This window comes from Cydia strobilella, chromosome 24 (assembly GCF_947568885.1).
Source record: "Cydia strobilella chromosome 24, ilCydStro3.1, whole genome shotgun sequence".
NCBI classification, from domain to species: domain Eukaryota; kingdom Metazoa; phylum Arthropoda; class Insecta; order Lepidoptera; family Tortricidae; genus Cydia; species Cydia strobilella.
The window spans coordinates 6,423,817-6,446,376 of NC_086064.1; the positions used below are offsets into that span (position 1 = coordinate 6,423,817).

A 22,560-nucleotide genomic window follows, 5' to 3' on the forward strand; every position below is an offset into this window, starting at 1 on the left:
TAAGTACTACGGACTTACGGCTTACCGTGGGTTTGGTTTAAGTTAAGCTCTTCGCGGTCGCGACCTAGAAATTCTGGAATCTGGACCATTTAACGCATTCACTGTCAGGGGGCGTGGCCTAGGAACAAACTTGTATGACGATGAACGCACATGTGCGTTGGGGGTAGTGAATGTGTTAAAGCGCTTCACACCTTTTGATTAAGAACCCTAAATCTTAAAGGTGCAATATGCTAGTTTTAATGGTTTTAATACATTACAGATGCTGCTATACATTGATACTTCTACGTATTGCTGCGGGCCTCTCGTCAGTTACTGAATTGTGGTTTTCCATACAGAAAGGTCCTTATGCTCCAAGTGCAATAATGACGTTTCCATCTGAAATTTCAACATAAGTTGAACTTTTCTATGGAAAGCCACAATTAAGTAAGGTGAGTAAAGCGTTTTGATTATTTCAGTCGTATTAACATATGCATCCTAATTTAGGATCAGGAGGATAGAAATTTTTAGGATAATATATATATCATGCAATATTTTGCTTTTTTAGCAGTCGGATTAGCTTAAAAATCGGTATGAGGTGGTATTGGTAATGGTAGGTAAATTAAATGATTGTTCTCTTTTGTTGATATGTAATATAATGATCTGCCAAATGTCAGTTAGTTAATAAAAATATATTACCTGCTAATTACACAACCGCCAATTTAGAATTTCGTATGTATTTTTAGTATGTCTTGAGAAGGTAGTTAATATCAGTTTCCGAAAAACTCAGGCGCTTAGGGAAACTAGCGCAAGGTAGCTCAGGGCAGTTTGGTCGAACCGGGCCAGGCTTGGGATACGGGCAGCCGTGGTACGGACACTGCAGCTTCCTCTTCTCCTGTTGCACGGGGAAGGGCCACAATGGAACCGGCGTCCAGGGCTCGAAATCCTTTATTCTATTAAGTTTTAACGATCTCATTCCAAATGGGTGATCTTTTTTGACAGGGAAGAGCATATTTCTAGATTCTAGAATACCTCTTTTTATTAATTCGATTACAATTCTCAAATAGCCAGTGCCAGTGTCCAAAAGAGTTAAGTAAGGAGGTATGGTTACAGGATCATCAACATTAGCGGCTTGGCATGGGCATTTAGGCGGCTCAGGAGGACATTTCGGTGGTGGTGGACAAGGACAAGGACATTTTGGTTCTGGAGGGCATTTGGGTGGCTCCGGGGGACATTTAGGTGGGTCGGGTGGACATTTAGGAGGATCTTTAGGAGGCGGACATTTAGGCGGCTCTGGTGGACACTTGGGTGGTTCGGGACATTTAGGTGGCTCCGGTGGGCATTTGGGTTTCGGTGGCGGCGGGCAGGGCTTAGTGCATTCAGGTGGAGGTGGACATTGCGGTCTGTCGCTTGGGGGACACCTTTTCTCCGAATTCAATATTGACATATTTTCGACTTGTGCTTTTATTTCGTTCAGGTATTGCATACGATTACGCGCCCGTACGCGCCTTAGGAGTTCCGAAAGTGAAAGATTCAAATCTAGACTGAGGTTATTTGCAGCATCATTAACATCGCTAGACGCGGTCTGCACGCAACTTTGTACTATAGTTCCTATTTCTCGAGACGGTTGTTTTGTTTCTTCCGCTTTTACAGCTGTATTTGTGTTAAGCTGTTCAGTATTTTGCTCCTCTTTGGTTTTTGACGCAATCTGAGCTTTTTCGAAGTTTGGAGTTTTTTGGCAAGTTGCATTGTCATCATTCATTACTTTTGTTTCCGGCAAAAGCTCATTATGGGCCACTTTTTGCGGTTTGATTTCAAACTCCGCTTGAGGTTGCATTTGAACAATTGAATCGATACCTTTAATCGAATTTGTTGTTCGTTTCAAAGTAGGTGGTCGTGCTCTGACTTGTTCCAGTACCTTGGCATGTATTATATTTGTGACGTCGTTATTTGGAGGTGATTGAGGATTCATTTGTACAAATCTATCAAATTTTTCACGGGGTTTTGTAATGTTATCCGAAGCAGTATGTGCAGGTGCACCAACCTGTTCCATAATTTTGGCATTTATAAAGTTCCTTAGTTCAGCCACAGTTTTGGGGTTCGGTTCAAGATCTGTTTGTACAATTGTGTCCGGTTTCTTGTCATTGATTGCTTTTTGCACGTTCTGAAAAATATCAATTTTCTGGTCCGCAAACTTAGGTTCCACTAAATTTGCGTGAGACAAAGGCTTTAATTCGTGATTTGGGAGTGATTGAGGATTCACTTGTACCAGTCTATCAAGTCTTTCATTTGGCGGCCGTGCTGTATTTTCCGATGGAGTATATGCACGAACCTGTTCCATAACTTTGGCATTGATAAAGTTCCTTAGGTCAACTTCAGTTTTGGGGTTCGGTTCACGGTTTATTTGTACAATTGTATCAGATTTTTTGTCAATCGTTGCTTTTTGCACTTTCTGGGGTGCATCTATCTGCTGCTCTGCAACCTTTGGCTTCGCCAGATTCAGATGAGACAAAGGCTTTAATTTATCTTGCACTTTCTGAGGTACATCTATCTGCTGCTCTGCAATCTTTGGCTTCGCCAGATTCAGGTGAGACAGAGGCTTTAATTTATCTTCTTTCTCCTCCTTCAATTCTTTTTTCGGCATGGTTTGGTCTTCGATTTGAATAATTGTCAAAGATTCCTGTGATGTATCTTTCACCGTTTGGACTTCAGGGGTTTTATGTTGATTACTCAATGAGAATTCAGCATTTGCGTATTCACGCGGAAAAGTATAATCAAATTTTGTAACGTCCATGTCCTGATACATTAAGCTGTGAAAAATGTCAGCTACTGGTTTACTTATAGTATCACAATCGTATAATTCTTCCAAGGATGTATTAAAATCACATTGTTCCAGTGCTTCAATAGCGTTCGTATCAGAAGCAACCTCGTTAATCAAATTTCCTTGATGGACAAAGTGAATTGGCTGAATTTCATCAATATTTATACTCTCAATGGGGGAATCAATCATATCTTTATTATCACTGACTCTCAAATCTAGTTGGATAAAATCCTGGCACTGTAATAGATGAAATGGTAACATATCATCATGTTCTTCAAATCCCAATTTCTCGATGGGCTTATTATTTTCGCTACTTTTATCGAACGAATTGTAATCTAATAAACAATGTAATGGTAGCATATCGTAATAATTAGGCCCAAAAATTTCGTGGTTTTCAGTGACACCTTCTTCAGAGCTAGGATTTTCCGATACATTTTCTTTAAAATAAAGATTGCACCAGCTTATTTGTTCGTAGTACTGTGGATTGTTAACAGTCGCCTCTTTCTGTTGAGACTCTTCTGGCTTCGGTACAACCACTTCACAGACATCTTCCTTTTCGCAAGAAACGTTGATGTTGATAGAGGGACTCATAGCTTCGCTTGTGTCAATGGGTAGTCCCAGACGCTCCATATCTTGTAAGAGCCGTTTGTCAATTAGATCTCTTTCCATTGTCAAATATTTTTTTGCCAGTTCGTCAAAAGCCTCTGCTTCGGATTCCATCTCGTATCGGTAGCGGGTATGCGCGGGACGTAAATTAGGTGGATCAACAACAACTCTACTCTCGTCATTCTCACGAAGAGGTTCGGGTTTTTGAAGTAATTTATCATCTTTAGTTACATCGCTATCATTCATGGTTGCAAATCGCCAAACATTATCTGTTTGCAGCGAACCATCTTTAGCAAAATAGTCTCCTTTCTTGTCCGTTTCTGCTGCGACCTCATCATCAGCGGATGCTTTATTTTTTTGCGCTTCATCACCATCTAAATTTTGTCTAATTTTTTGCTGCAATGCAAGTTTTCTTTGTAAACTTTCTAATAGCGTTTCAGTATTTTTCTCACCATCCTTACTCGTATCAAATACTGTGGTGTGTGCTATGTATACTGTGGGTCTTAATTTATTGGGGTCGTCGTAGGGATGAGAGCCAAGCGTATAGTCAATTGTTCTTTGGTACTTCTTGCACATATCTACTCCATCTGGTGGCTGGTTAGAGCTCGTGCTCCTCTCAATACTGTATATCACGTTGAATTTTGCTGAAAATAGCGAAAAATAGCCATGTTAAAAACAAGACAATTTCCTATATTCGTTATTTTTTAATTTTTAGTGTGCTTGGGCATAATTTTGACTGGCAAGATCACAAAGATACACATGGATATTTTTCGCAATTTTCAGTCAAATATGGACATACATGGTTGTTTTTAAATAAAGTTCAAATAAAATTCATTTTACCTTTTTATAAGGATGAATTAAAACTACGAAAGATAATAAGGGAAACGGTTGTTTGCACGCACGCCGATAGATTTCATACATTTTGGACTGATCTTAATAAAGCGATAGAAAGAATACAGACATAGGCTACAAAAAACGGACGTATAAATAAATAGGAATAGTAGAAAACTGCGGGACATACAAGAATGGCGATAAATTAAAACGGGTTGCGAATTTATACCTATTCGCACGTGTATCGTACAACGTTTTACAGTATATATGGCCTAAGTTTCGACATAGGCACGGAAAGTGCTCATTTCCGCACTAGTACAGGAAAGTAGCACCATAAGGCCTCATAATCACGAGCGCTTTTTCAACGCGCGTTAAAAAAGCGTTAGAATGTCACAAATGGAAACATGTGTATTTATTCACACGATGGCGTTACCGCGTTTTATCAAGGGTTATAGGATTTTCAACTTTAAGCCTTGGTCTTAAAATCGAATTTAGCGTGCAGGCAGATTTTTTAACGCGCGTTGAAAAAGCGCTCGTGAGAATGAGGCCTAAGTTACTGTAAAAGTCGTTCTCATTTCTCATGCTCTGAAAGTGGATCGCCGAGTTGTTGTTCTAAAAAGTGTGCAGAAAATGAAACGTTTCTGCTCTAGATCTAGAGCACTGTACTTTCTAAGTAAAGCCTGACCAGGAATATATGATTATTGTCAAGAGGACGCTGTTATTTTCATGTATAGGGTGACAGTTCAGTATAGTATGAAAATATTAGTTCCAATGAAATTCCGCAACATGGCGCGTGATCATTATATTCCTGGTCAGGCTTTACCTACGTTTATTTCTTTTTTTTACGACAAGCAATTAAAATTTTGGTTTTAAATGGATTAGTTGCACCGTTTTTATTCTGATACCTAATTAACTCTCCATTCCGTAATTGATAATTCTACTTACGATATTTTTACCTCAATTGTTAATTGAAAGTACCCTCAAGAAATACTACTGAAGTTTACACTTAGCCGTGTTTTTTTTTAAATCCACATGTGTTTTACTTTCCTCGTATTCGAAATGAAAAGTAGAGTGTTTAACTCGCGTGAAAGGCATCATTTCATTTCAGTCTCGGACTATTGGTGCTCTCACTGTGTTCGAGCGCCAAGCTACTCCGACAGAAATGGGTGCCTTTTATCCCTTGGTTAACAATCTACTATTACACAACACTATTTCACTCTCTTTCCAGAATGAATGATATATGGGATGCACGTGGACATGCAAAAGTAGGTAGTCAAAGAGCTCCAAATAATCAAAAAGCCACACACCGATTCCTTTCCTCAACCCAATAGCTCAAATTTTAATGAAAATGAAAAAGGATTGAATCTATGACGCTAATCAGGTATTAAGTACATACTTTGGTAAAATCAATAAATTGATACTTACGTCTGCGGAACTTGCTAGGACTGCAGATACCTTCACGAAAGATTCTCGGAACCATATTAATTTAACGAACTCTGTTTAATATAGGCGCGTGGTTTGATGCATTGATAATTTGGAGAAATTAAATAAATTATTTCTTTAAAAATCACACAACTAATCAGCTCTACATTTTTTTGATTTGGCATTTATTTTACTTTGAAGTTTTCCTTAATTTCCAAAAATTCGTGCTAAAATTATTTTGGCCAGTACTATATATGCACATGTCAAATTTATTTTTTGTAATAACGAACTCCTTGCGATAAACTTGAATAATGCATGGGCACCTTTAAATGAAATATTTTGAACGCATTCATATTCGCGTTTTGTTAACAGTATATGCAAAATTAATTGCTAAAACGAGATGAAGAATATATTTTAGTCATTTAATTTTAGTTTAATTTAACTGTTAGTAGTGGATATTATAATATAAAATACTTTCTTACATTCATTAATGTTAGAATTTGTTTAAATGAATGTGTATACCAGAAATGCGCACTACATGTGGCATACTTAACCTTAAGCAATATCAAAACGTCATTTCAAATGCGAGAAAATAACAAAGATGGCCGAAGAACAGGTGAGTACCAAAATATTGCGATTTTTATGCAATATTAACTTAATTCAGACTATTTGAGACTGACAAATTATCCTATAATACTCTAAAATTCAGGTTATCAACTTATTTTCAATGTTCGTGCATAACTTGCACGTGTTTTTTGAAGTGCATTTCCGGACTCCATACTATGGTTTGACACAGTTTTTGCTCTAAATTTTTGTGTTATTTACCTATTATACATGATTATGTGATGTGCGGTTATGCGTCAGATGAAGCAATATGCAACACTTGACACATATACCGGCGTTTTGGTTATATTTTGATGCTAGTTGTTGACGTATTTCATGTAACCCGTACCCTTGAATTTGGCTTGTCAATGTTTTCATTTAAGATGCCATTCCTATCGCAATATTTCGACATCCGAAACACGTACACTAAACAACCTTACACTCAATTACTTAGGTAGCTGTACTATTCTTTTTCCTAATTCAATACTTAACATTCTTTGTGATCAATATTTTGACCAGAAATTTTAATAACGATAGATAGATAGATAATTTCCGATGAATTCTTATTGGATTTTATGCGATTTAAGTATATTTTTCCAGTCAATAGATTCTCATAAATAAATCCATGCTACATGCAGTAAATTTCTTACCACATTTAAATTTAAATATAAAATGGTAAGAAGAAACTAAGCAATAAGGTGTTCAGCTTCGAAATAATTGATTGTAGCCTTTCATATGTGTGTGATAATCAAAAAGTCGTGGGTCAAACCTCGGCTGTGCTTTATAATACTTTATAGAGCAGAAAAAATCTTTCTTGAAAAAAATGCAAAAAGACGACTGATATTTTGGTCAGGATGCTTAATGTATACAGACAAGAGGTAAATTCAGTGTGTACTGAGATTCATAAATATATAAACATTTCTTCACCAATCCATTGCAATAATATGAAAAATGTATACATATTTATGAACTTGACCAAGACTAGTTCAAATACTTAAACAGTACAGTATATTAAAATTTGAGGTACAAATTAATGTTAAAATATAAAAAACCAAAAAAGAAAAATTGAGATTTTGAATATCATGGTTCTACCATATGAAGATATATTTCAATCTGGATGTAGAGCCCTGACCCAGCTAACTGCACAGACTTAGTAACAGAATGTGAAGATGACATCACAAAAATGTTGTTTAGTCACACTTCCACACATAACTGCAAAGCTGGTGCAAACAGCTAAGAAACATTTGTACAGTCAAGTGTAAAAATATGGGTGCACAAAATCATACTCAAAAATATGTCCCATAGCCCTTTGATATGTCCCATGTCCCATAGTTCTTAACTCTGACAAAAGTGTCAGAGTTAAGAACTATGGGACATATTTTTGAGTAAGTTGTCTACACCTATATTTTACACTAGCTTTTGCCCGCGACTTCGTCTGCGTGGACTTAGTAACAGCAGTTAAAGTAAGTATAGCGCCTGGAAAAATTCTCATAGCAATTATTCAACTTGAGCATATTATGCACACAAATTAGCAGGCACTTCATTAATTATCTCAATTCCACCCCGCTTTTTACTTTCTTAAGGGATGATTATCGGGATAAAAACCTAAACCTTCTCAGGGACTCAACCTCTATGACAAATTTCATCTAAATCGATTCAGCGGTTTAAGCGTGAAGAGGGAACACACAGACAGACAGACAGACTTTCGCATTTATAATATTATAGTATGGATTTGACTGTACAAAGTAGAATATAAATATTGGTTGCAACACTTGTATCAGATATGTTTATAAAATGACCCTTAGAGTGGTGTGCCTGTAGACAGGGCCTAATCTACCCACAGGCTAATAAGGCGCAAGGACCAAGGGGGCGTGACGGCGGCTCTGAGTTGAGACAAGCGGGGGACAGATATACATAGTCGGCCTAGGGCGGTCAGAACTCTAAGTGAGGCCCTGCCTGTAGGCCTCTTCCGACTCTTTCTATGGCTGTCTGTCTAAGGCAACTCTGGTCCAGTGAGGTCCCAGAGTGAACTGGATGTCTCCTCCCATTGAGTTATTTGTAATGTTGACCTTTTTACAAGCTTTTATTTAGTTTCACCTGTCCCGTTGTCTGTGTGTCGGTCTGTAATCAAATCTTGCTAGTAAAATTTGACCCACTTCCTAGTTTCCAATGAAGCTGAAAATATGCAAATAAGTTGGGTGACAATGCAATGTAATGGTACCATCAATCTATTGTGATTATGGAGACAGGAGGGTGGCCATAGGAACTCTGATAAAACAACGCAACTTAATTGAGTTTGGGGTTGTTAAAATTGTCTCAATGAGTATTAGTTGCCTGTGGAAAGAAAAGTACAGTCAGTGATAGAAGCTTGTACCAGAAATAAAATTTTAGCCAATAACATATTGCGCTTGTGTGCGTTTATGTATCAATATACATTAAATTCATAAATTATTATTATTATATTTTTTATATATACAAATGCAAATAGTTTATTTGGTTTAACATTATTATACACTTTACATAAAAGGCTGGAGTCTCCCATTAAGTAAAACAATACTTGTGACGGGAGAGCCCGCTCTTCCATTAGGAAATAGGGTACTTAACAAACTGTACTTAACTTAATTAATATAATTTATACAAATTATTATACAATTTACAATTTATGATCAGTTTCAATTGTGGTAATTACAATTAAAGATCTTTAGTATTCTATAACAAAATTATAATATTATATTTTTTTTATAATTGTATTTGTTTATGCAGGAGGTGATACAGATAGAGTTGCTGTGCAAGCAACTTTACGAGTCTCAGGACCCCGATGTGCGGGACCGGGCTGAGAAGGCTGTTGTCGCTTTTCAGGTAAAAAAATAAACATTTCATACAATTTCCCGCGTACACCATGTTACACTGAGTTCTGCAATTTTTTACATATATTATTTCCTTGACTGTACACATTGCTAATCTCAATCTCGTAGCATTTGATGGCAAAATATAGGTTTTTGCAACCTGGGTTTCCGCAAATCGACGTCATAAATTGCACCTATTTTGCTTGATGGGTTGTCGGCACCAAGTACCTGCGGCCGCCTCAATTTTGAGGTTTTGTCATAGTAATTGCCGCTTACCGCTATGGAACGGACGCCTGCACGCGCTTGCGCCGCCTTGCGCGTGTAGTTACGTTTTGTTAAGGAGTGAATCTTCTGTACCTAGTACTATTATATATTCTGTGACTCTACCAAGAAGCCTAGCAGGCCCTTGATTATTAAAATTTAGTTTAATTTATTTTTTATTTTATTTATTAAGAAACAAACAGTCTCGTATAGACAGTTTCCTTAATTAAATTTATGTAAACCTAAACATTAAAGCATTTAATTTGAAAGTATCTATATGAATTATCGATTTCAATCGTTAATAACAATTAAAGGTGTGTTAATAAATAGTGCCAGAAAACTTGCAGTTATGTATTTTGTTTATTTTATGTAGCCAACAACCGACTCTTGGTAGAGACCTTGGTAAACGGGTGCTGTGCCGGTATTCTGCCACCTATGCATGAGTTATAACCAGTGATTGGACAAATCATCGCAAAACCATCAAAAAACATTTATATCTCAAAATAGGACAAGAATTATAAAACTCGTATTATGTACAGTATTTTTGAATAACATTTGCAGATTATTCTCAAAACTGCAGTTCAAAATTATTTAATTTTTTTTATCCTGTTCCATTGTTAATTTTTGCGACTCTAAGGGCCAGTTGCACCAACCATAATTGATCAACGTCAAGCAGAAAAAAAGCTATGAAACTTCCCATATAATAGAATTTAGCGAACGCTAAAACGGTGACAGACGGTTTGGTGCAACCCGACCTAACTCTCATTAACTCTGGTTATGACCATGATTATAATCTTTCACAGGAGTCCCCGGACACCCTGAGCAAATGCCAGGCGCTGCTGGAGCGCGCGGACTCCGCGTACTCGCAGCTGCTGGCCGCCACCACCCTCGCCAAACTCATCAGCAGGTGCGTGACCAGAATTCCCACTATTATTATATCCACTTATATGTGACGTTTTCAATCAAAAGGTACCACATTGTCGTTTACCATAAGGACGAAAATTGTTTGTATCTTTATACGAAAAACCTGTCAGTGTCCTTAACATGAAACTAAGGTTTTTCGTATAAAAATACAAACAATTTTCGTCCTTATGGTAAGCGACAATGTGGTACCTTTTGCTTGAAAACGACACATATGTGCCCAAGTTGTTTTAAAATTTAGGACATGAAACTAAGGTTTTTCGTATAAAAATACAAACAATTCTCGTCCTTATGGTAAGCGACAATGTGGTACCTTTTGATTGAAAACGTCACATTTAACCCTCTATCTTCAGTGTCAAATTTTTATTTAAAAATCATTTTGAATTTTGGTCGATTATTGCCCCTTGTTGCACCATACACGATTGTAAGTTTAGATAATTTAGATAAAAAACGAGGTCACCACATGCCTTATCTGTATTTGCAATTTGTATTTGTTCTTACTCACCTTAATTACTACATGCAAATATATTCTAGATGTTAGTCTATAATATAGACTATTATATTATAATTATAGACTCTATCTCTATAAACGTCTGCAAAAATATCTACTGTAATACAATCAAAAATATCTTATCGCTGAAACTATTTATACACAGTTAATTAGAGAGTTAAAATTTAAATTCAGGAATATGTTCATAGGATAAATATTTTTGCAGTTAATTAGACTGTGTTTAAGACAGAACAAAGTGAGGGAGTGTCATTTATAAACGGCAAAGATAGATAACTCCGTAATAGATGGATACAGTCTAAGGAAAAAATGTGCCTCGAAAATCAAGAAAATTTGATTCTCGTTCAGAGGGCGCTACTAGCTTTGTCCTACTGTCGTATAGATGGTGTTGACGGTTTCGTTTGTTATTTAACAATTTTAACTCATATCAGTGAAAGAACATGAGTCAAAATCATAAAAATAATTAATGCAAATAAAAAAAATCATTTATCCATATTTAAATACATTTTATCGTATTTTTATAAATCTTCATTTTTAGTTTTAAAGTGAATTTACTGGGGATACAAAATTTACTATGACAGTACCGCTCTAGTATAAGTTACTCTATGATAAACGGCATATTTATGGAGACATTTGTCATTGCAAACACCACATAGAGAGCATGGTCCACCTGAGTTTGAACTAGGCTTGTGTAGTACATGTACTAAAATCAAAAAGACATGATTCCCTTCACTGTACTAGACCGAACTATTCCCTAATGATTCTACTCTTAGTACGTTTTAGTACACTACACGCGAACGAAACTGAATGGGAGCGAGGACCGAGGAGTGACAATGACAGCAAGGCGATCCGAGTGATCCGACCGAACTGAACGTCTGTTGTCCCTGTCGTCTCGCCGCTCGCCGAGCGCATGCGAGCAAAGATGGCCGAACGACTAATATGAGCAAGATAGCACCTAGCCGCTTATTATGCTCAGTTTCTCTCGGTGTACTACTGTACTAAAAGACCGAACTAGTACAGTTGTGAGATTGTACTCTTCAGTGAACGAGCATGCAACTCTAGAAAACATGTTAAAATATTGACTATTTCAGATCCACAACGAGTTTAACAGTGCAGCAGCGCCTGGACATCCGCAATTATGCGTTGAATTATCTCGCCACGCGCCCCAAGCTTGCAAACTTCGTAGTTCAGGTACATAATCAAATATATACCTAAATCAAAGACCTATATAACTCCGTATAAGATGAATAAAGTCTAAGGAAAAAACTGGCTTTGGAAATCAAGAAATTTTTTATTCTCGTACGAAGGCGCTACCACCAATACCAACCTTTGGCCTATCGTTTAGATGGCGTTGACGGTTTCGTTTGTTATTTAACAATTTTAACACATATCAGTGAAAGAACATGGCTCAAAATCATACAAAAATAATAAATACAGAAATAAAATAAAATTTATCCATAGTTCCGCTACTTGACGCTAGATGTAGACTACGAAAATAATAGTCTTTTTGGTAACGAAACCGATGTATGGAGTGAACACTCTATGTCTACTTTATTCTCTTAGATTTGTACATACTGTATGCTCAACTTAGCGTTTAAAATTGAACTAAGTCAACTCATATGATTGTGGATGTCTTCAATTCTAATTGTTGGCTCTGGTAACATAGGAGCTGTAGTGGCTGCAAAATGGCTTTCAAATGACTTACAAAAAAATAAATAAAAATAAGACGTTTATTCAAAGATCTTACTTACAACTAAATACACTGATTTAAACTTTCACGATTTTTACTCATTATTATTTACAACGACGGGACTTAATCACGTAAAATAAGTATTAAATTAACCTCCGACGTTTCGAGGACGGAGTTGTCCCCGTGGTCTCGGAGAAGACTGGCTAAAGTTGACATCAACATCTTCTAGGCGCGCGAGTTTTTCGAACTACCCGCACTTGGTCTTGTTTATTAATTTGAACGTTTTGCGCACTAGGGATGTTACCGGGTCGACACACAACACTCACAATATTCGATTTTTCAACTTTCGATAATTGGTTTCGCTTACACTTACTAATGACTGGGTTCCATGTGGATGAGATCTTAAAACCTTCGTCTCGATTGAAATTTCTATTAAACGCCGTCCTCGAAACGTCGGAGGTTAATTTAATACTTATTTTACGCGATTAAGTCCCGTCGTTGTAAATTACAACTAAATACATATTTTCTTCTGCCAAACCACACAGTGGTTTGTTGGCAGACGAGGCTCCAAAACCGGCCAAGTGCGAGTCGGACTCGCCCACCGAGGGTTCCGTACTTTTTAGTATTTGTTGTTATAGCGGCAACAGAAGTACATCATCTGTGAAAATTTCAACTGTCTAGCTATTACGGTTCATGAGATACAGCCCGGTGACAGACAGACAGACGGACACTTTAACCCTTTGGGTACGGAACCCTAAAAAGAGCTGGCTATAATTATTCAAACGTTTTATTTCTAACTAGTGACCCTCCCCGGCTTCGCACGGAAGCAATGTTGATGTACAAGGTGGGCCAGTGATAAATTAACTTTTCATCTCGACCTCTTGTATTGTATTGTATTGTAGTTCGGGCGATTTTCCGCAACTCGACGACTGGCGCCTATTTTGCGTGACATGGGGGTGGGCTAGTCCTGCCAGCCCAGCTCCTCGAGGAAACCTATCAAACCTTTGATGTTGAGTAGGACCTCGGGGAGGTCTCTCGGGGATCCGAGATGTTTTGCCCTGTATGGGGCCACTCCGCTGCACTCCAGCACCACGTGAGAGGCTGTTTCTTCTGTCTCCATGCATCCTCTGCATAGGGGACTGTCTGTGACACCTGTTATAAAAAGATGTTTGTTAAATAGTCCACCTCTTTATATATAGTGCATTTACCATTGGCCCACCCTGTATTATACATATAAACCTTCCTCTTGAAACACTATCTATTTAAAAAAACCGCATCAAAATCCGTTGCGTAGTTTTAAAGATCTAAGCATACATATGGACAGACATCCATACAGACAGCTGGAAGCGACTTTGTTTTATACTATGTAGTGATACTCTAACACTCACAAATACTAAAAAACCTGCCAAGTGCTAGTCGGACTCGCGCACCGAGGGTTCCGTTACATCATCTGTGAAAATATCAACTGTCTATTAGCATAGAGTAACTTATACTAGAGCGGTACTGACATAGTAAATTTTGTAACCCCAGTAAATTCACTGCCATCTGTCGACACACTTTAAAACTAAAAATGAAGATTTATAAAAATACGATAAAATGTATTTAAATATGGATAAATGATTTTTTTTTTATTTGCATTAATTATTTTTATGATTTTGACCCATGTTCTTTCACTGATATGCGTTAAAATTGTTAAATAACAAACGAAACCGTCAACGCCATCTATACGACTGTAGGCCAAAGCTAGTAGTGCCCTCTGAACGAGAATCAAATTTTCTTGATTTTCGAGGCACGTTTTTTCCTTAGACTGTATCCATCTATTACGGAGTTATATCTATCTTTGCTATTAGCTATCACGGTTCATGAGATACAGCCTGGTGACAGACGGACAGACAGCGGAGTCTTAGTAATGGGGTCCCGTTTTTACCCTTTGGATACGAAACCCTAAAAATAAATTATTGTTGATTTTTTTCTCCAGGCTTTGGTGGCACTGTTCGCACGCATCACCAAACTGGGATGGTTCGACATGGTCAAAGAGGAGTTCGTGTTCCACAACGTCATGGGAGACGTCGGAACCTTTTTACAGGTAACCACATACTAAAGCCATAGGTCGGACACGCTATACATCAAAAATCACTTGCGTTTCTATGTGTAACGGCACGTCTGTACACGCGGCATGCGTCATTGTGTGAGTTAGTTGCTTAAAAACAGTTCTGAGTGGTCGGCAAAAGGTCGTCAATCTGCTGTCGCGGGGCGAGGTAATTCGAGTCGGGGCGGGGCGGTGCGTGGCCGTTCTGTATGATAATACTATTACTCGTTCTGTGTACCTAACAAAAACTGCCAAATTCGGGACCCACCTCTTGGCCGTCTTAAAAAGGAGGCATAAAATATTATTTGTAACGCTCAGATGCCCTAGTAGTTTCAGGGCCCATTCAATATGGGCCCTGAAACTACTAGGGACTCTCTGGAACTCTCTGGAAATGCTGTACCAAAGAGAATTGATTGTGATAGAGAGGTGAATTATAAGAAAAAAACGAGTCCCTTAGTTTGACATCCAAAACAATTGGCTCTGACCTGCGCCATATGTTTTGCGGTCACTGAATTGAACTAAATCATGAAACTTTGCATGTAGCATTTCATCAGGCGTTTCAAGAAACGCCTTACGGATTTACGGACATAAATGGTAAGGCGTGTATTTTTTATATGTTTATGCAAGTAGCTGATGATTATTCCACCGCTATACAACCGGCTGACTATTTTTTTAAATTCACGATAGCATCTAAACTATCATCTGACAAAGTATCAAGCGGGAGGCGATGACTGACGATATTTGCTTCTGGTCCGCGTTCTATAAATTCTTGTAAAATTTTCCCGAACATTCCCAAATTTATTAAAAATTTGCTTTTAGGAAGGATTAACTTTTTGTTCAATTGCAGGGTCCAGCAGAAATGTGCACAATAGCAGTGCAGCTACTGTCGCAGCTGGTGTTAGAGATGAATCAAGTATCAGAGGCGGACGCCAACCGATCGCTCGCTAAACACAGGAAGATCGCATCTTCATTTAGGTATGAATTATATTTTTGAATTTGATATTATACTTCGCAGAAGGAAGCACTTAAATCGTAGGGATGAGACTATCCCAGGACCGCATTTTTTTGTGAAAAGTTATATTTGTGTATTATTTTTATCGACAGAGACACACAACTGTTCGAGATGTTCCGCCTGTCCTGCTCGCTCCTCTCTGGCGCGAGAGGGAAGGCACTAGACCCCCTCGACGCCAGCCAGCACGCCTTAATAGCGAGTCTGCTCCGGCTTGCCCACAACTGTCTCACGTACGACTTCATCGGCACGGCGGTCGACGAGTGCTCCGACGACCTGTGCACCGTGCAGGTACTAATAATAGTTAAAATTCCAAAAATAACAACAACTACGAATTAAATTCCACAAATAACCCTCTAGATTCCAAGAATAACAACAGCTGTTAACATGTATATATATTACGTGCTATAAATAATAGCTAAGATTCCAAAAATAGCAATTAGAAATTAAATCCAGTTTTATGTACGAGTACTCTAGTACGACTTTATCGGCACGGCGGTCAATGAGTGTTCTAAATGATCTATCTAGCGTTCATGTAAATACAATTAAAAACTTTTTACAATATAGGGTGATTCAGGAGAAATGCAAAATGACAAGATTTTACTACTTAAATGCGGATGTCTAAAAGTAACATACACATTTCCTATCTACTTAGATACCCTGTTTTGTCGTAACAGGACGGAATAGCCTACTATTACTTCCGTAAAATAAACAACAATGAGAATAGATAAAAATTAGATACCACAAATAATAGTTAAGATTCCAGAAACAATAATCTAGGATTCTAGGGCCTAGACTCTTTCTCTTAGAGCTAGAATTTTTACAAGCTTTTTATTTACTTGCAATGTACCTATGTATGTATGTACGGGTAAAATATTGCAAGTTAAATTTGACCCACTTCACGTCTTTCAATGAAGCTGAAAATTTGCATACATATGTAAGTCGGGTGACAATTCAATATTATGATACCATCGAGCCGATCTGATGATGGAGACACGAGGTAACCATAGGAACTCTGTGATAAAACAACGCAACCTAATTGTGTTTTATGTTTTTAGAATTGTCTCGTTGAGTATTAGTTGCCTGTGGAAAGAATAGTACAGTCAGCGATAGAAACTTGTACAAAAAATGGTATTTTTGCCAAAAACTTATTAAAAGGAAGTTTTGATTTGAGATCCCCACATCGTGGCGCGGCTCATTCCTCGGCGGCGGCACGCTGGAGCTGTTCTTCTCGCTGCAACAGTCGCTGAGCGGCGGCGGGCTCGCGGGGCTCGCGCTCGCCTGCCTCGTGCAGCTCGCGTCCGTGCGCCGCTCGCTGTTCGGCAACAACGAGCGCGCCAAGTTCCTCAACCGCCTCGCGCACGGCGTGCTCACCATATTGGAAAACACACAGGCCAGTACACAAATAATCTTGAGCGTGACCATACCCCGGGGTTTTGGGTGCAGCAATGTATTTCACTTGCAAAAAAGTAGGTACAAACTGTAAAATTAGATACAATTTTTACAATCCTAAGCACATTTGAAGCTTCCTACTTTTTGAATTCACAGTATGGTAACTATTTTACAATAAAAAAATAATGAGTGCACGAAATCATACTCGCACCCAAAACCTGGGGTATGATCATAAGATTCCACTGAAGAACAAGTAAGAATGTGAGATTCCAGAAATAATCCACGAGATTCCAATAAAGGCTGACGCGATGCGTATTGCAGATATTACCTAGAATACACGTAGGTGAGATACAAAAATAATCGACGAAATTCCAGAAATAATCAACGAGATTCCACAGATAACACACTGAAAAATTAGTACATGGAACATGTCACCACAATAAAAAAATTTATAAAAATCGTATTTATTACTTTAAACTGCACTAGCTTTCACATAATTTTTTGAACAATTTTTTCGATTTGTTTATATTTATCTTACGACAGACGACAGCCCACCCTAAGAGTAAGTGGCGACCGCAGCTTATGGACGCTTGTATCCAGAGGTGTCACAAACGCATTGCCGACACTATAAGTATGCATACAAGGGTTTGCTTAGTCTTTAATCAATTTTCAGACACCGGTCCGGTATCCCCTTCGGGGGTATTGGAAGGGGTATACCGTAAGGCTTTGCTTACCAAAGCTGTTGCTAACTGAAACCCTTTCATTTGGCTTTTTAAGGGCTTCATAATACGTGTAAGCTTAATACCCGTTCGTGAGCGCTAACCCCTTGAAAGCCAATCGTTGGAGTTGTTCGATTAACGACTAAGCCATTTAAAGCCTTTTTAGGGTTCCATACCCAAAGGGTAAAAACGGGACCCTATTACTAAGACTCCCCTGTCCGTCATCTCATGAACCGTGATAGCTAGACAGTTGAAATTTTCACAGATTATGCATTATTGTTGCCGCTATAACAACAAATACTAAAAAGTACGGAACCCTCGGTGGGCGGGTCCGACTTGCACTTGTCCGGTTTTTAACTCGGAAGGGGTGGACGCCCCCTGTATTTTTCGTCAGTGGCTAATGTGTGTGTGGCAATAACAAAAAGGAAATAAAAAATATAGTCTTATTGCGATTCCTATAAAAGTAATGAGAAAATAGTGCCATGCTTTGTCATTATCACCGACCGGGTGGCATCATAGGTAGGAGGCGATAGCGAAATACCGAATTTCATAAGAGTGAAAGAGAAAAAAATCCTAATGTTGCCCAAATTTTATATGAACATAAATATTTTTTTTTTTGAAATAAAACTATGAAAACGGATTATATCGCGTATATTGAATTTATAATACATCCCGACGTTTCGATCTCTTAATCTTAATCTCTCTCTTTAGTTTTATTTCATGAGTAACTATCGCGGTAACCGAAGACAATATTATTATTATTATTATTTTTTTTATGAATATTCTTTCTCTTACCCCCGGTCGCTCGGTGGCGCGTCTATAACTACTATGCAATTTTTTTTAATGTTATATTTTGTAAACGATCAGATTTTTTTTTGTGTGTGATAAATGGTTTCTTATTCTTAAAATTTATAATTTTTTGGTTCCAGGGCCTCTCCGACCCTTCAAACTACCACGAGTTCTGCCGGCTGCTGGCGCGGCTCAAATCCAACTATCAGCTCGGCGAACTGGTCATGGTGGACAACTACCCGCGTCTCATAGAGCTTATAGCAAAATTCACAGTTCAGAGTTTACAAGTACGTATCTAAGGGCGAGTTGCAGCAGCCACAGTTAACAGACTGATCAACGTCACGCAGCAGAGAACTATGAAATTTCGCATATAGTGACGACCGGTCTGGCCTAGTGGGTAGTGACCCTGCCTATGAAGCCAATGATCCTGGGTTCGAATCCCGGTAATTTATTTGTGTGATGAGCACAGATATTTGTTCCTGAGTCATGGGTGTTTTCTATGTATGTATTTAAGTATTTGTATATTAATAAAGTGCATTCCCGTTGCCCGGGAGGTTTTGGGATTATACTGAGCAACTTTTACTGTGAGACCAACCACGAAATCGCGAAAAAAAATTACCCTCCCATAGAAAATGGACCAGACAAAATGTATGAAACAGCCAACATTTTTTTTGCGAAATCGCGGTTGGTCCCATAGTAACAGTTGATCAGTATAATCATAAAACCTCCCTGGCAACGGGAATGGACTTATTTTTTAGCCACCGTGTATATATCGTTGTCTGAGTACCCACAACACAAGCCTCTTGAGCTTATCGTGGGACTTAGTCAATATGTGTAAGAATGACCCTTTATTATTATTATTTATTATATTTTATTTATAATAAAATTTAGCGAACGCTTTAGCGGTGACAAACGGTTTGGTACAACTGATCCTAAAACCCAGCTGCATCAAACACACTTGACAGACTGATCAACATCACTCAGGTAAAGTATAAAAGCGCCTAATGTCTATGTAACTGTTAGACCGCGGACTGGACGGGCGCGGCGAGCGGTAAATCAAGGCCGTTCATATATTAAGGTGGAGCGCAATGTATGAATGGCCTTGAATACCATCATTATTAAGGTTAGAACATACTGCGATTAATTTCTTGAGATTTCAGAACCGCAAAAAGTGTAACGCACAGCATGTTTCATAACTTGTAAGACTGAAAACGCAACAAGTTAGACTGAAACCGCAAGAAATTAATCGCAGTGCGTTTTAAGCCTGTTACATCAACTCCAAATCAGTGCTACATTTTTATTCAAGTTACGTCTACTTTGTGTTTTGCAAATGTTTCTTTTAGGGTTCCGTACCCAAAGGGTAAAAACGGGACCCTATTACTAAGACTTCTCTGTCCGTCTGTCTGTCACCAGGATGTATCTCATCAACCGTGATAGCTAGACAGTTGAAATTTTCACAGATGATGTATTTCTGTTGCCGCTATAACAACAAATACTAAAAAGTACGGAATCCTCGGTGGGCGAGTCCGACTCGCACTTGTCCGGTTTATGGGCCAGTACAGTAGAATCCGCATATAATGACATCGAAGGGAAATGACTAACACGTCATACTAAGCGGATGTCATATGAAGCATAGTTGAGTAACTTCTTATTTTTGTTACTTTCCAAATTAATCTCAAATTCCTTTGTGAGAGATTTATTAACTTTGTACCAATTATCAACTTGTTACTGAGAATCAAAACTAAAACACCGCACGCACCAAACGTCGTCGCAGGGAAAAACGGGTATGGCCACGAAAACCAGCGAACGTGTCAGTGTAACCGGACATTCATAAAATAGGATTTTTAGGTCATAGTAAGCGATTTGTCACTATAAGCGAAGTCATCTTATCCGACTTTCTCACAAGGAATTTTATATGAAAACCAAACTTCGCACAGTAATTACGTCATAGCAAGCGGTTGGTCATAATAAACGGGTTCCACTGTATTTGTAAAATGTTTTGATTGAATCTTTACAATTCCAGATGTGGCAATTTGCCCCCAACTCAGTCCACTATCTCCTATCACTGTGGCAGCGGATGGTGGCGTCCGTACCCTACGTCAAGGCGACAGAACCACATTTACTAGAAACTTACGCCCCGGGCGTCACCGCTGCTTACATAGAGTCCAGACTCAACTCTGTGGCCGTCGTCGTCAGGTGGGTGGCTAACAACCGCACGGGGCGTTACATCTGGGATGCAGGAACATATTACAATTTCTAATTTTTATTAATATTTTTTAATTTTACACTATTTCTTTCAAGTTTCTGGACCGCTTCCTCCCTTCCAGAAAGTTTTTTGACATATTCAACCAAAAGGGTACTTATTGTCGCTTGTTAGTAATCATAATCATTTATTTATTTAATGTGATTTTTTTTAAGGCGCTATTTTCATATAGCTTCAATTAGAAATCAACCTTATCGACAAGCGACAATGTGGTACCTTTTGGTTGAAAAGTCACATATTTTTGTACTGCACAATGTTACTTGGCAGAAATGTCGTTTGGCAGAATTACCTTTCGCATACTGCTTTTCGCATAATATTTCTTTGTATAATATTATTTGGCTGAAAACCCTAACCTAACCCACTTCTGCCAAACAAGTATTATGTGAAATGACTATTATGGCAAGCATAGAGTAACTTATACTAGAGCGGTACTGTCATAGTAAATTTTGTAACCCCAGTAAATTCACTGCCATCTGTCGACACACTTTAAAACTAAAAATAAATATTTATAAAAATACGATAAAATGTATTTAAATATGGATAAATGATTTTTTTTATTTCCATTAATTATTTTTATGATTTTGACCCATGCTCTTTCACTGATATGCGTTAAAATTATAAATAACAAACGAAACCGTCAACGCCCTATATACGAGTGTGGCCAAAACTAGTGGCGCCCTCTGATCGAGAATCAAATTTTCGTGATTTTCGAGGCACGTTTTTTCCTTAAATATTTCTTTGTGGCAAGTATATATTTATACGAAAGTATCATTCGACTAAAAGTTTTCTGCGATAAGCGTTATGCAAATTGTATTTCTGACAAATAATATTCTGCCCGATGAGGATAACCCGTGGGTGTCACGATTTCCAGGGACGGCCTAGAAGACCCCCTCGACGAAGTGGGGTGCGTGCAGCAACAGTTGGAGCAGCTGTCGGTGATCGGGCGCTGCGAGTACGGCAAGACGTGCCAGCTGCTGGTGTCGCACTTCGACCGCGCCGCCGCCGCCTACAGCGTCGAGGGAAACGCGCACCAACTTACAGTACTCAGAGGTACGTGAACAAACCTTCTAGAAACTTCTACATGCTGGTAGAAACTTCCGAAGCGCTCTTGCGTTTCGAACTAGCAAAGATAGATATAACTCCGTAATAGATCCGTAACAGTCTAAGGAAAAAACGTGCCTCGAAAATCAAGAAAATTTGATTCTCGATCAGATGTCGCCACTAGCTTTGGCCTACTCTCGTATAGAGGGCGTTGACGGTTTCGTTTGTTATTTAACAATTTTAACGCATATCAGTGAAAGAACATGGGTCAAAATCATAAAAATAATTAATGCAAATAAAAAAAATCATTTATCCATATTTAAATACATTCTATCGTATTTTTATAAATCTTCATTTTTAGTTTTAAAGTGTGTCGACAGATGGCAGTGAATTTACTGGGGTTACAAAATTTACTATGACAGTACCGCTCTAGTATAAGTTACTCTATGGAACTAGCGTAGAAACTGAATATCGCCAACACGCGTTCGGGGCGTACTTGATTTGAATTTGGAATGTTCTGCATCGCTCTATCGACATTTTCTATCGCGAGTACATCTATATACCCCTTGAATGCTAATATTCCTTAAAAAGTTCGTTTTTACCCTTTTTAGGGGTAGCCGATCAATCGGCTTAGCGGATAAGCGAAACCCAAGAAACGATCCACCTAATGGCAACGTCCGAGACAAAAGTCGGTCGCTACAGCTTAGTATGTTGTTAATTCGAACAATAGGACTTTGTGACAGACATCATATAGGATCCGTGCGCGTTGGAAG

At 38.3% G+C, this 22,560-nt stretch overlaps 2 protein-coding genes across 2 annotated transcripts in view; one reads left to right on the forward strand and one right to left on the reverse strand.

The window, feature by feature from the left end:
- Nucleotides 1–718: 718 nt before the first annotated feature.
- Nucleotides 719–5,837, reverse strand: LOC134752498 (uncharacterized). Its single transcript, XM_063688193.1, has 2 exons — nucleotides 5,660–5,837; nucleotides 719–4,047 (listed from the first exon to the last, which is right to left on the reverse strand). Exons 1-2 carry the CDS (start codon nucleotides 5,712–5,714, stop codon nucleotides 719–721), a joined length of 3,384 nt encoding a protein of 1,127 aa, XP_063544263.1. The 5' UTR covers nucleotides 5,715–5,837.
- Nucleotides 5,838–6,247: 410 nt separating this feature from the next.
- LOC134752026 (exportin-7-B) overlaps nucleotides 6,248–22,560 on the forward strand; it is a 69,107-nt gene continuing 52,794 nt past the window's right edge. The window contains exons 1-11 of the mRNA XM_063687586.1: nucleotides 6,248–6,272; nucleotides 9,023–9,118; nucleotides 10,170–10,273; nucleotides 11,887–11,986; nucleotides 14,464–14,571; nucleotides 15,422–15,549; nucleotides 15,679–15,874; nucleotides 16,758–16,976; nucleotides 18,624–18,770; nucleotides 20,507–20,679; nucleotides 21,618–21,796. Of these exons, the coding sequence (XP_063543656.1) occupies nucleotides 6,258–6,272; nucleotides 9,023–9,118; nucleotides 10,170–10,273; nucleotides 11,887–11,986; nucleotides 14,464–14,571; nucleotides 15,422–15,549; nucleotides 15,679–15,874; nucleotides 16,758–16,976; nucleotides 18,624–18,770; nucleotides 20,507–20,679; nucleotides 21,618–21,796 (1,465 nt within the window). The 5' untranslated portion in view covers nucleotides 6,248–6,257. The remainder of the gene's footprint in view (nucleotides 6,273–9,022; nucleotides 9,119–10,169; nucleotides 10,274–11,886; nucleotides 11,987–14,463; nucleotides 14,572–15,421; nucleotides 15,550–15,678; nucleotides 15,875–16,757; nucleotides 16,977–18,623; nucleotides 18,771–20,506; nucleotides 20,680–21,617; nucleotides 21,797–22,560) is intronic.